The sequence below is a fragment of the Meriones unguiculatus genome, chromosome 3, assembly GCF_030254825.1.
Source record: "Meriones unguiculatus strain TT.TT164.6M chromosome 3, Bangor_MerUng_6.1, whole genome shotgun sequence".
Classification (NCBI taxonomy): domain Eukaryota; kingdom Metazoa; phylum Chordata; class Mammalia; order Rodentia; family Muridae; genus Meriones; species Meriones unguiculatus.
In genome coordinates, this window is record NC_083351.1 from 26,150,217 (window position 1) to 26,163,687 (window position 13,471).

The following is a 13,471-nucleotide window of genomic DNA, read 5'->3' on the forward strand; positions in this document are numbered from 1 at the left end:
GCACCCCTTCTTTCCTGCCAGCCTGGCCCACAGAAGAACCTCTCAAGGCCAGGAATGGTGGCACACGCCTTTAATTCTAGCACTCAGGAGACAGAAACAGCAGCCTGCTCTGCATAATGAGTTCCAGGACACCCAGGGCTACATAGCGAGACCCTGTCTCAAAAAAAAAGTTCAAGGCCAGCCTCAGCTACCAAGAGAATTTGAAGCTAGTCCTGGCTCAAATAATAATAATAATAAACGATCAGACCTTGGAAAATTATTTTTATGTATGAGTGTTTTGCCTGCCTGTGTGTCTGTAGCATATGCATGTACTTCCCAAGGAGACCAGAAGAAGACATCAGATCCCCCTGGAAGTGGAATCACAGTTGTGAGCTGCCATGTAGGTGCTGGGGATTGGATCAGGGTCCTGGAGAAGAGTGACCAGTGCTGAGCACCCCCCTTTTTTAATAGCCAGATCCCAATATGAGGTACCCATATACTTGTGGGGGGGGGTCTGCTCACCCAATGGAATGTCATCCACCTACCAGAGGCCACACCTTAATACAACTGACTCTCCCCAACAGAAGTCACCCACTGTCGACAGCTCCTCAGCTGGGGATCGGGGCTCTTCAGGCTCTCATTGCTACAGGCTGGAATGTTGACGGGCGTGGCTTTATGCCAGCCTTCTGTAGGTAAGCCACAGCCGCTGGGCCCACAAATCCAGCAGTCGTCCCATGTGCAGAGGCCATGTCTCACCTCAGTCCTCCCTGACCTCCAGCTCTTACAGCCTGAAATAGTCCCTGAGCCTTACGATGGTCATAGTGCTAGAGATGCTGCATTTGTGGCTCAGCCTCTTTAGCTTTTAAAAACTATATCCACTTTGAGATTTTTGTTTTATCAGTGTTTTGTCTGTGTGTATGTCTGTACCGTGTGTGTGCCATAGTACCCATGGAAGGACACGAGATTCCTCTGGAACTGGAGGCACACTTGTGAGCCAACATGTGGGTGCTGGGAATTGAACCCTGTCCAGTCCTGTCATCTGTTCCCACCCCCCACAAGCAGAGCATCACCATTGAGCCATTGCTCCAGCCCCTCTTCAACATAGTGGATTACATGGATTGGCATTCAGATGTTATAGCAGCCTTGAACGTCGGGAATAAATTTCTTGGCCACCCTGCTTATTTTTGTATATCATTTAATTCAATGGACACCTCTCTATATATACATTTTCTCTTCCTTATCTTATCAGGTTTAATTTGCTCACTTTTAACGTGTGTGAGTAGAGTGCCAGGGCACGGGTGTGATGGTCAGAGGCCAACTTGCAGAAGTCAGTTCGTTCCCCACCTGGGTTCTGGGGACTGAACTCGGGTCATCAGGCCTCACATTGATTGTTTTAGTGGCTAAACCATCTCACCTGACCCACTTTGATTTTTTTTTCCTGCAGCTAAGTTCATAGGTGACACTGACTTGTGGACTTTTTGTTAACGATGTATTCATTTTTATGTGTATGGGTATTTTGCCTGCATATATGTCTGTGCAAATGCATGCAGTGCTTTTAGAGGTCAAGAGAGAGTGTTGCATCCTATGGTACTGGAGTTACGGAGGTTTTGATTCTTTACAGTTTGATTCCCAGCCCCAGGGAAGAAAACTAAACTCCTACAAATTGGGGTTTGAGAGATGGCTCAGCAGCTAAGGAGCAACTGGCTGCTCTTCCAGGGCACCCTGGTGCAATTCTCAGTACCCACACAGTGGCTCTCAAATTTTCTGTAACTCCAATTCAGAGGACCTGACTCCCTCTTCTAGTCTTGCTGTGTACTATGAGATTCAGACACATATGAAGGCAAAACATCCATACACACAAAATTACTTTTAATTACAAAGAACATGGTATATGGAGCTGGAAAGATGTTTAGCAGTTGAGTGCTTCTGGTTCTCGCAGAGGACCCGAGTTAAGATTCCAACAACTCACATGGTGGTCCACAATTGTCTATAACTCCATTTCAAGTGTTATCCGACACTGTATTCTGGCCTCCATGGGTACCATGCATACACAGGATACAGATATAAATGCAGGCAAAAGACATAAAAATTGTTACTTTCACTGTTTTGTGCTTCGGCTTTCTCATTTTCAAAAGTCAAATCCTGCTTACCTGAGGACAGAGTTCTGGTATGATCTAGTACATATCTAAAGTGCTTAGAATTTCATTTTCCTTGAGCATGCTCTAATATACTGACTTTTTTGGGGGGTGGTGTTAAGGCTCTCTGAAATACTCCATCCTTCTGGAAAGCTCAAGCAGAAAGGCAAACAAATCAAAGTAGCTTTAGGAAGTCCCTGAAACTCAGCAGACTCACTTGGCCCTCCCTGCCAGAGTAAACAAAAGCCTAGAGCCCCTCTGGGAGGAAGGAAGGCTGAGCTGCAAAAACTCTGAGCCCAGACCAGCTGCCTAGAAGAGGTTTAAAACCAACTGAGGCACCTGGAAAGGACTCTCTCCAACCTGCTGAGCTGTCAGTAGGGTGTGCAGTGTGCTCCAGGTTCCCAGCCTTTTGGAGCTGTCACCCATGTTGGGGTGGGTTTTAGTGTTGCATCTGAGTCATTTCTGCTCTTGTAACCCCAATAAAATTCATTGGTTCACCAAGTTGGACTTGGTACTTAGGTTTGCCGTGGGACCCTGTTTGGGATGAGTAGATGTGTTTCATCTCCTCGGGTAAAGTTTTGTCACACAACAGGGGAGTCCACGTTTGTGTGTTTGAATATGAGTGTCTCTATCACTCCCCACCTTATTGTTTGATAGTCACCGAACCTGAAGCTTAACTGACAGACACTGGCTGGGCACTGAATTGCAAGGACCCACCCGCCTCCACATCCCTAACACTGGGATTACAAATGCTTCTGTGCTTGGTTTCCACATGGAAGCTGGGGGCCCAAATTCAGGTTCTCATGCTGGCAAAGCAAGTGCTGTACCGCTACTGCTGCTATTACTGAGACAAGGATTCTCCTGAGCCTTCTCTGTCCCACCCAGTGTGATTCTGTGACTCCAGTGATGGGAGTGGCCCACTCCATTCTTTTCCCTCCTCCACTCTGTCCATCATGCTCTGTAGGTGACTGTGTGACCTCATGGCCACTTACCACAATGGCACTTCCGAACATGGCTTACACTCTTTCCATGCACCCCTCTGCAGTCCCACTGCTTCCTCAACTGTCTCAACTGGTACAGGGGCCCTCACCTACTAGTTCAGAATCTACCTCTGCTGTAAGACACTCCTCAAAACATCACCCGTTCCAGGACAGTCCTGCTTAAGTGTTGCTGTGTCTGACTCAGAGTTGCAAACCAACTACTAACATGCTGTGTTCAACTGACAGTCACTCAAGTCACTTCAGTAAATGACCTCAACTGTGTCACTTTTGTAAACTATATTTTTGAAATTTTCACTTGAGACAGGGTCTTACTCTGTAGCCCTGGCTGGCTTCAAACTCCTCAGTCTGACCTCTAACTCACAGAGCTGCTTGCCTCTGCCTCCCAAGTACTAATAAAAGCTGTGACCACCATATCCATCTTTTCTTCTTTTAAATCCTCAGTGCTAGAAACTGAACTCATACCAGGCAAGCATTCCACTGATAAACTAATCCCCAGCCATCTTAAATTAGACTTACACACTGGGGAGGTTGCTAATGGGTGCAGGACAAGACAAAATACAAAACGTTCTAAGGACTGGCCATAGAAAAACAGCATATAGCCAGGACTGTTGGGGGAGAATGTTTCCAGGGAGTGGAGGCCTTAGCCTGGGACGCATGGAGCTAGGTCCAGCCTGGGATTCAAGGGGTGAACCCCAGCAGACTGTGAATGTGTCCCTAGCAACTGCAGATGAAATCCAGGGTCAGGAGGGAACACCCCTGAGGCATGAGTGGACTGCACTCCTGGAGCCTGGCCGTGGAACCCAGCTCATGAGAGAGGGTGAATACCTAGGACTGGTGGGAAGACTCCGGGGTCTGATGGATGGAACTCTTAGAACCAATGGCAGCATTTGAGGAGGCCAAGGGTGGTGAAGAAAGATGCAGAAAGGGCAGGAAAAGGCTACTGGACAGAGTAGGAAGGAGGGTTTAGGAGCAAGGCAACCAGCAGTTTATGATCGAGGGGGAGACTGCTTGACACAGGTGAGGTAGGGGCGTCTCCACGTTTATGTGACGCTGGAGGAAGAACTGCTTAGTCTTGAAGGTCCAAGTGGGTTTAGGACTTGTTCTTGGCCTTGTCAATCTCCCAGCCAAGTGTGGTCTTTTAGGGCTTCGCTCCATGATCCTCCATCCTCTGCTTCTAGGCGAAGATGAAGCAGTTGTGTGACAAGATGTTCTCCGTAGTCTCAGGGTTTGACCTGAAACAGCAAATTTGGCAGATCCATTTCCACATCCCTCTGCTTCAACATTCTGTAGCCCTACTGGTCGATTTTTATAAACGTCACCTCCACACTGACCTAGGGCGCAAACCTCCTTGGCAACCAGCAGGGCCAAGTTGGTCTGCTGTCTCTTTCCTTGGCCACGCAGCTGTCCTCACTGTGCAGCGTCAAGCAGAGCTTGCATTCATGGGCTCCCAGGTGTCTGTGCATAAAATACAGGACCTGTTGGCATTGCTGTTTTCTGGGGCCAGCTACTTTGGGGGCTCAGATTGGTTCTAGAAGACCACAGTGAAGACCTGGGAGTGTTAGGGGACAGGGAGAAACCTGCTGAGACAAGATTGCCAATAGTTTGAGGACTGACTGGATTACAAGGTAAATTCCAGGCCAACCTGAGCTATAGCACGTTTCAAATACCATTACCTCAACTAATTGTTCCTACTGTCCATGTACCACCAAAACATAGTATAAGTACCTGAAAGAGCATCAGTATTTGTACTCAGTGAGCTATCTTTGATAGTGTCGGAACAAGGAAACAATTTCTGGTGACAGGACTAGTGAGGACTTTACAGTATTTGTCTCGTGTGCACAGATGGGAGATCTGAGGTCAGCTTGTGGGAGTTGACTGACCTTCCACCATGTGGGTTCTGGTGATCAAATTCAGGTCATCAGGCCTGGTGACAAAGTACCTTTACTAGCTGAGCCATCTCACTGGCCCAATAAAGACTTTTCCACACCCCTGCAGGACTAGGGACCACTAAGAAGAACTTGGTGCAGAAGCTCGGCAGCAAAGAGCTATTTCGCACACAGCTGTACCTCATCAGGGTGAGGAGAGACATTGAAGACTTTGCAAATAGCCAAGATGAACAAATCTCCAAGAAGAAAAGAAAAAGACAAGTTCTTAACCGAGGATACCACTGCTCCACTAAAGCAAACATTCAGTCAGTAGAATTGGGACATTTCTGTTGTTGAGATGAAAGTTTCACTGTGTAGACCAGGCTGCCTCACATTCCATGTCCCCTAACATTTGCAGCAATCCTCTTGCCTCAGCCTCTCCAGGAACTGGTTACAGGCATGAGTAAGCCACTTCTGGCTCCTGGGACATCTTTACTAAAAAAATGTACACAAAGCAGTTACATTCTACAATGTTTATCAAGAAAGCAAATCTACAAGCTGTCACTGGACACGGAGGCCCTGAAGTAGGATGGCAGATTATTGTGGAATCCCCGACAGAAAACCTTGTCTGGATTGAGAAAAACATCCCAAGCACAACTGCTTTCTGGACACAGCAGGTACTCTTCTAAACACACATTCTTGAGCTGTCCCTACCCCCGACCCCGCATTAGCCAGCCTCTGCTCCTGAGAGGGAGACCATGACTACACAAAGACAGTCTGCTTCTCAGATCCTAGCTCCTAACCCCAGGAGGAAGTTCAGAGTACCAGGGTTGAGCGGTGTCGCCTCCCTCATCACCACCCGAGGATGAAGTGGTCCTGATCTGTCTGCACCACGTGAAGGGACATCCACACAAAACTTTCCCTGACAGGTCAAGGATACACTGTTGAGTCCCCTGACTCATGCCCTTGTTACTGAGATAGGAGGTTCCTGTCCTCTGCACTTCCAGGTCTCTTCCCTACAATTCTATACACACACACTACATTTACCTCAAAACAAAGATTCCTTTAGGAGTGAACATACATATGAACATAAGTCCTTTATGTGAGAAAAGTACTACCCTCTAAAATGGGGCTATATTTACAAATTTTATTTTTTTAATCTCAAAAATACATATAAATGAAAACCTGCTCTCCAAATGCAGACAGGCCTTTGCCTATCATGTGGTATTATTTATATCACAAAACACTGTCATATGAAAATCCGCACATAGCTCTGAAACACTTCTAAAAACCATTTAGAAGCAGACATACTGTAAGTAATGAGTATCTTTCTACTTACACAGACCCCAGGTGGGAAGTTCAGAAACTGGGCTGTCCCTTGCTTTCCACCCTTGGGAGGTAAATACAAACACATGGTCAAAGACGAAACATAGAAATATGGAAGCTACACAACGCCCTTTAGACACATACACAAGTCCCTAGGCCAAAGCAGGGCTCCTGCTACAAAGCCAGTGTCAGTGTATTTCTCAAAGGGAGAAGAGAGGTAACATCTGAATAAAAATGCAAAGCTAAAGAAAAAGACCAGATGAGCACACTGCTACGTCTGTGTTTTGTGGGAAATCAGGAATCCTCCCCCAGGACGCAGATCCACAACCCAGTGCATGGTATGACACCAGCACCCGTTGGCAGAAGCCATGACCTCCCTCCACAGTCATGTCTACACAGGCGCCGCAGGGTGTCTGTTTAGCGCAGACAGTCAATAATGAGGTCACGTGGTAAACTGTCAATCCCCAAAAATGAAGTGCAAAATCAACTGCTATGACTCAAGAGCTGAACCAGGTCAAAGCTTTGGTATATGCTGGAGGTTGTTTTGGTGACAACCAAAGCTTACTAAGATTCTCTGCTCTAGGGTTTGTCCCCAAAACAAAACTCCTGGTCCACAAAGCTCAACAACTATATAAATAAGAACCTGTACAAAGAGAAGAAGCCACAGTCCCTTTCCCAAGGGCTGTTTTCTGTCAGCAGTTCTGAAGGCACCCACTACAGCCACACACTTTGACCAAACTCAACATGCTGTAATTGGTGAGATTGTTCAGAAGACAAGCGCCCACAGGCAGGCGGCTGCTGTGCCAAGTTCAACAAAACACCAAGTGCGAGTTCTCACACTGCAACACAAGCCGGGCAGCAACAGAGAAAGGCTTAAGGCAAGAAGAGGCGCTGCAGTCACCTCCATAGCCTCCGGTAGGAACGCTTTCTAACAGCGGAGGCTGCTTCTCAGCTGCTAGCTGTCAGACACCATTTCCTCCTCCTCGTCATCTTCATCCTCCTTCCTGTCTAGTTCAGAGGTGTCTGAAGACTCGTGGAGCAAGACATATTCTCTGCTACTGAACCCAAATTTAAGTACGTCTTTTTCTCTCAGTTCATAGTATCTCTGTGGCTCAATACGCTTGTTGTTCAAGAACGTTCCGTTGCCAGAGCCGAGGTCAATGATGTAGGGCTTTACTCTCCGACCAACTGTGCCGTCAGCACGGGTGTACTCGACAAGCCTAGAAGAGACCGAGGCGAGAAAGCCTGTGAGCCAAGTCCTACCAGAGACCACCTATCTTCTCTAAAGCTTTCTGTTACACATCTATATGTCATTCAGCTGGCTTGAAGGGGATTCAAATGCAAACAGGGAAACTGGCAAAGCTGGCGGTGGGTAGTGAGCAAGGATGGAGGGCCATAAAGATCCCAATGCAGAACTCAAGGCCTCTTGCTACAGTTACACATACACTTCCCCAATGCTCTCCACCTATTTTAGCACCAGCCCAAATGGGGAATAAAAACAGAAAATTCAGGACTTGAGAGTCAAGGGCTAGGTATGAGGCAGAGATCTGCTCTGAGGTTTACTCCTCCCCTGAGTGCTGAGATTACAGTTGTACGCCACCATACCCAGCCTTAACTTCTCCATTGGTCTCTGGAAATCTGGGATCACAGGTAGGGCTAGTATCTGGGTTTCGGACACCAAGTCCAAGCCTCTCATACAAATGTGAAGAGAATACCTGCAGGCTGTTAGGCTTAGCGTAGTCCTTCAGCCCAGTTCATTAGACACAAGGGGTAATGCATTTGTCTGCATCTCCACACAGACAGCCTTAGGACTGCTGAGTGAGACACTCACCCAGCTCCCTCTCCAGTTCTCCCTCTGTCCACCTACCGGTACTGGAAGACTGCATGCTGCTTTGAGCAGGAGGGGTGGTCGATGGGAATGTCGGCAATGCGGCGATGTCGACCCAGAAGGTAAGCACTCTGCCGATGGATGTACATGACTGGAAGCACCTCATCATTTTTAAATGGGTAGAGACGCCACCGCTTTTTGGGAATCCGAGCTTCTGGGGGCTCACTGTATTTAATAACCACACCCCGGAAGGTATTGGTATCCTCAAGAAGTGCTCCAGAAAGTTCAAAGTTCGGTTTTTCTTTAACAGGTACCTCTTTGCTTCTGTTACCAGCAGGGCGAGGGATCACCTCCTGAGCCTCACCGCCAGCACCTTCATTCTGCTGGCGATGCTCCCGGCGCCTGGCGTTATAGAAGTCTCTCTCTTCTTCCTGGGCCTGCAGATTCTGGCTGTCTCGATCCCGACCCTGCCCACTGACAGGCCTCTCATTGGAGCTCCTCCTCTGGCGGGAATGGCCCCGGTGCCGGTCTCGCTCCATGTTCCGAGCTCTCCTGTGCTCCTGTTCTGATGGCTCCCGGTGCTGCCGATCCTCTCGCCCTCTCCGTGGATGGTCCTCACGTTCCTGAAATTCAGATGGATTCAGTAAAGAAAAGATGGCTTCCACTCTGTAAACAACTGCCAGAACTGGAGAGGTAACTCAGCAGTTAAGAGCACTGACTGCTGTTCCTGAGCACCCACGTTCAGCTCGCAGCGCCCACATGGCCATTCACAACCACCTGCAACTACAGTTCCAAGGATCCAGCTTGCCCTTCTGTGGCAAGTGTGGGTACTGTGTCGATGTGGTTCACAGACAGGCACTGCAGGCAAAACACCCCCACACAAAATGATTCAATCTCAAAAACCAACCAAACAAACAAACAACAGCCCCCAGCAACACATCTGTGGCCTGGATTCTGAAAATGCAGAACAAATTCCTATCCAGACAAGGCTATCTGTGTGGTTCTTTTCCCAGATGGGCCATTAAGACTGTAGTCCAGGCTGGAGAACTGGCTCAGAGGTTAGGAGCACTGGCTGCATTTCCAGGGGTCCTGAGTTCAAATCCCGGCAATGACATGGTGGCTCACAACCATCTGTAATGGTGTGTCCTCTTCTGACCTGTAGGCATCCATGCAGGCAAGAAGACTGTATGCAGAATTACTAAATATTAAAAAAAAAAAAAAAAAGACTGTATTCCTAGCTGCTCCTCAAATAAAGGCCTGATAGCTCAAGCCCACATCCAGAGCCCTCAAAACAAGATGGAGAACGTGAAATACCCCTGGCAGTCATCTGCAGGCAAACTTACAGGGCAATATGTGTAGAAAACAGAGCAGTCACATTTAAGATATATAAAGGGAAAAGTTAACTTCCTCATAGGCCAAAAAGAAATTGAAATATAAACACTTCAACTTCAACAATTACAAAAGCAATCATCACTCCAAGGGCAAAGCATAGCATCAACTGCAGTTTCCAGAGGAAACTAACACTTAACCTAAGCCTGAAGATGTGTTTCTTCTAACAACCAGAGCGTCAATGCTAAAATAAATAGGAATCTTCTCAGATTAGCAACACTAAAGGGTCAGAAATAGCCACTGTCAAGAGAAGCAACTGGGATTGCACACCTTTAATCCCAGCACTTGGGAGGCAGAGGCAGAGGCATTAGGTGGATGTCAAGAGAAGCAACTGGGGTTGCACACCTTTAATCCCAGCACTTGGGAGGCAGAGGCAGAGGCATTAGGTGGATTACTAGGGGATCCAGGCCAGCCAAGCTGATACAGTGAGAATGAAAACCTGTCTCCAAGGGTTGGGGGATTAGGGCAGGAAACACACCAGCAGTGGTGTTTGTTTGATGGTATACCCTTAATGTCAGCACTCAGGAGGCTGAGGCAAGAGAATCATCGAGAGTTTAAGGCCTGCCTGTGCTACCAAGTGAGTTCTGGGTCAACCTGGGCCTAATTAGCAGGAGATAGCCTGTCTCAACTACAAAAATGTGGAATCATGCAATTTTTGCCTTTTTCTACCTGGCTTATCAAGCAAGTCATCAGGGTTGAGAATTTTCCTCCTTTGAAGGCTGAGTAATGTATGTTTGTAATGGTAACGGAACTAGGATTCAGGCCCAGAAGCAGGCTAGACAAGCACTCTGCTTCCAAAGTTTATCCCCAGCATTTTCTACTCGCAGTCTCTCAGTAAGCTTTCAAAACCAGTACTGAACTTGTCATCTTCCTGCCTCAGAGTAGGATTACATGTGCGCACTACCACACCTGCCTCTAGCAAGACGTTACTAGGAAACCTAGAAGACGACTCTGCAGTTGAGAGCACTGTCTGTTCTTCCAGAGAACCTGCATCAGTTCCCAATGCCCAAAATGTGGCTTACTTGACTCAAGTTCTAGGGAATCTGGTAGTGCCCTGTTCTGGACCCTGTGGGCACCAGACATACACATAGTGTAAATACATACATGCAGGCAGGCAAAAAAAAAAAATCTTTAAAAGAACTTGACCATACACTCATACACTCAGACTTATAACAACTGCACAGAGATACAGGCGAAAGAGCTAGAACAGCTAAGGTAAGTTTTTGAAAGAATAAAGTAGAAGGCACCAGGGCACTCAGTTTCACGACTTATGATTTAAGTGCAGTAATCAAGACAGCATGGCGTTGGCAGAACAAGACATATACCTGACTGATTTTCAATGTGGGAACAAAATAACAAGCCAATGGAGAAAAAGCCCTTTGAATCTGTGCTCCCGGAGCACACAGGCAGGCGCAGGCCAAACCTGACCCATCCACGCTGGCTTAAACAGCACCATGAAGAATCTCCCCAGCTAAAGACTGTGGGTTTAAATGTGCACCCAGAAAATGAGAAACAGAGAAGCGGCCAGGAGGTAAGGAAGGATAAAGGTGGGAAGGAACGAGCTTCACAGAACACTGTGAGACATCCTGATGGCAGGGAAATGGCTGTATCCTGACCAAGACAGTGCTCCCAGTTATGTGAGAAGTCACCATTGGGAGAAGCATGGAAATGCACATCTCTCCTCTCTGTACCATTTCCGCCCAGACTTATCAGGATCAAATCAGTAATTGCCACCAAATTTAAAATTTCAGGAAAAACAGCCCCAAACACATATTTAATTCTTAGAAAAACCCACCGCAAGGCCAAGGAAACATATACACACGTGAATGCAAACCTCTTTAAATCCAGCAACATCTCCAGATTTGAACTTCCTATCAAAGGCCCCTGCCCTTTCACTCACCTGCTTCACTTTGACCATGGGGTAGTGGGGACTCCGGCTTCTCTTAATCCGAGGAGACTTGCTTCTCCTCCCTGAGGACTTGCTTTTCTTTTTGGCTGGGGACCTATTCAGAGCACAGTACACACGATTTTACCTCAGTGTCCCTTCCCCCAAATAAGTCAGCTTCAGGTATCAGGGTTGCCCGCTAAACACGACATATTCACGAAATCACTAGGTGAGTCAGGCCTTCGCTCTCCCAGTAACTCCTTCCGAATGCACAGTCAACTGCCTGCTAAACCGTCTCCCTTAGATAACCTAACCCTTGAACCCCAACGCCTCAGAAACCTTTCTTTTCCCAGTCTGCCATCCTACTAATTCCCTGTGTTTTCTAACACACCCGCTTTCCAACGACCACATCCAATCCCTTGGCGGGTCCCAGGGCCCCACCCTGTCCTCACCCGAGGTCGTTCCTGCCAGTCTACAGTGCTCCTCCACCACTCAATTACAGACACAAGCACGCCCCACCACACCGGGTTCTACCTGGATTGTCAAGACTCTTCTGACTCAAAAGGATGGATCAATCTTATGGATCATGTCTTAGCTTAAACAGCACGTCTACAGAAGCCCTCTCTTCCTTCCATCCAGCCTCTCACTACCACATCAAAGTTTTAACCTATCTTTAACACTAATTGAAACTATCTACTTGCTTTTCTTTTTTTTTCCTTCCTAGGGTTAAAGCATGCCCAATTTCGCCAGGGGAAGGGGGAAGCATCTCCCCTGTTCATCCTGTGGCCCAGTACCTCAATTGATCTTTAGCCCACCCTAGACACTCAGTAAATCGATGCTGTAAGGAGGTATCGGCGAGTGAGTGCTGCGAAGAAGTCGCCAAGACCTAACGTGAGACGAGCGGAAAAACACCCCCACTGTACACCCGTGGGCAGGCGGGGGAATGTCATTTCAACTCAACAGGTGCTCTGCACCCCTAGTCGCTCCCACCGCCCGCGCCCCGCGCCATTCCGTCCACGGTCCGCTCACCGGCTCGCTCCTCGGGCTCGGCTCCCGCGGTGGCCGGCGCGGCTCGGCTCGGCGACGGGCGGGGACGGGCTGGCAGCTGCGGCGTCCGGCCGGCGGTGCGTCACGGGTTCGGGGCTCAGAGGCTCCTGCTTCACCACCACGTTCGCCAAAGCATCGTCCGTCCGGTGTCGCCGCCGGCCGCTTCGCTCCCGCTCGCTCTTCCCCGCCTTCATCCTGCCGCCCGGCCGAGAGGCACCTGAACGGTCCGTTGAGCGACTTGTGGCGAAGGAAGTGACGGACAGACCTTTGTACTTCCGCTTCCGGGCACCGTGCTTCCCAGAAGCCCTCACGACGCCGGCCCCTGGTGGGCGGGGCCACAGGTGATTGGATTTACACGCTGAGGCCGCGCTGGCTGTGGCCCCGGGGTCCCTGCTGCTGGGAGGTGTGGTTAGAGTACTATAAAGTCAGGGCCAGCCCTCGGGAGGGTGAGGTAGCAGGAGGCTCGGGGTCAGACTGAGCAGTTTAGTGAGACTCTCAAAATTTAAAATAGTTGTAGCTCAAGTAGAGCGCCGAGCCACTCTGGATTCGATCCTCGGCATCGCCAAGTAGAAAGTGAAGTTAAACGGAGAGGGAAGGCTAAGGCTGTAGCTTAGTTGTAGAGAGAGCGTTTGCCTTGCATAGGCAAAGCCCTGGATGCAATTCCCAGACCTCAAAAATGACCAAAATAGTTTTTTTTTTTCGAGACAGGGTTTCTCTATGTAGCCCTGGCTGTCCTAGAACTCACTCTGTAGACTAGGCTGGCCTCAAACTCAGAGATCTGCCTGGCTCTGACTCCCAAGTGCTGTAATTAAAAGCGCATGGCTGTAAAAATAAAACAAAACAAAAACCTTATGTGGGAAAGCTAATCCAACCCTCACTGTTCCTTGCTCATTGTTGATAGTTACAAAACACAGACAAGTACTCAACAATATGAGATTTTGTTTGTTTGTTTGTTTGTTTCTTGAGACAGCGTCTCTATGTAGCCTTGGCTATCCTGGAACTCAACGGAGATCCGC

General features: G+C 48.4%; 1 protein-coding gene across 3 annotated transcripts; it reads right to left on the reverse strand.

Moving 5' to 3' along the window:
- Positions 1–1,827: 1,827 nt before the first annotated feature.
- Positions 1,828–12,709, reverse strand: Snip1 (Smad nuclear interacting protein 1). 3 transcript variants are annotated; one of them, XR_002475938.2, is made up of 5 exons: positions 12,438–12,709; positions 11,424–11,526; positions 8,174–8,757; positions 7,208–7,526; positions 1,828–4,347 (listed from the first exon to the last, which is right to left on the reverse strand). XR_002475938.2 is itself a non-coding variant. In XM_021627102.2 (4 exons), exons 1-4 carry the CDS (start codon positions 12,647–12,649, stop codon positions 7,262–7,264), a joined length of 1,164 nt encoding a protein of 387 aa, XP_021482777.1. In that variant the 5' UTR covers positions 12,650–12,709; the 3' UTR covers positions 6,108–7,261. The 3 variants fall into 3 exon arrangements, 1 of the variants encoding a protein (XP_021482777.1); XR_002475935.2 differs by lacking the exon at positions 1,828–4,347 and adding an exon at positions 6,108–6,370; XM_021627102.2 differs by lacking the exon at positions 1,828–4,347 and having other exon boundaries at positions 6,108–7,526.
- Positions 12,710–13,471: the final 762 nt, after the last annotated feature.

What these genes read in the sequence shown, in the direction of transcription:
- Snip1 (XM_021627102.2), bottom strand. Translation starts at nt 12,649, where the DNA reads ATGAAGGCGGGGAAGAGCGAGCGGGAGCGAAGCGGCCGGCGGCGACAC. An exon ending in CCATGGTCAAAGTGAAGCAG is followed by an intron (nt 8,758 to 11,423) that starts GTGAGTGAAAGG and finishes TCTGAATTTCAG; the next exon opens with GAACGTGAGGACCATCCACG. An exon ending in CATGCAGTCTTCCAGTACCG is followed by an intron (nt 7,527 to 8,173) that starts GTAGGTGGACAG and finishes GGTCTCTTCTAG; the next exon opens with GCTTGTCGAGTACACCCGTG.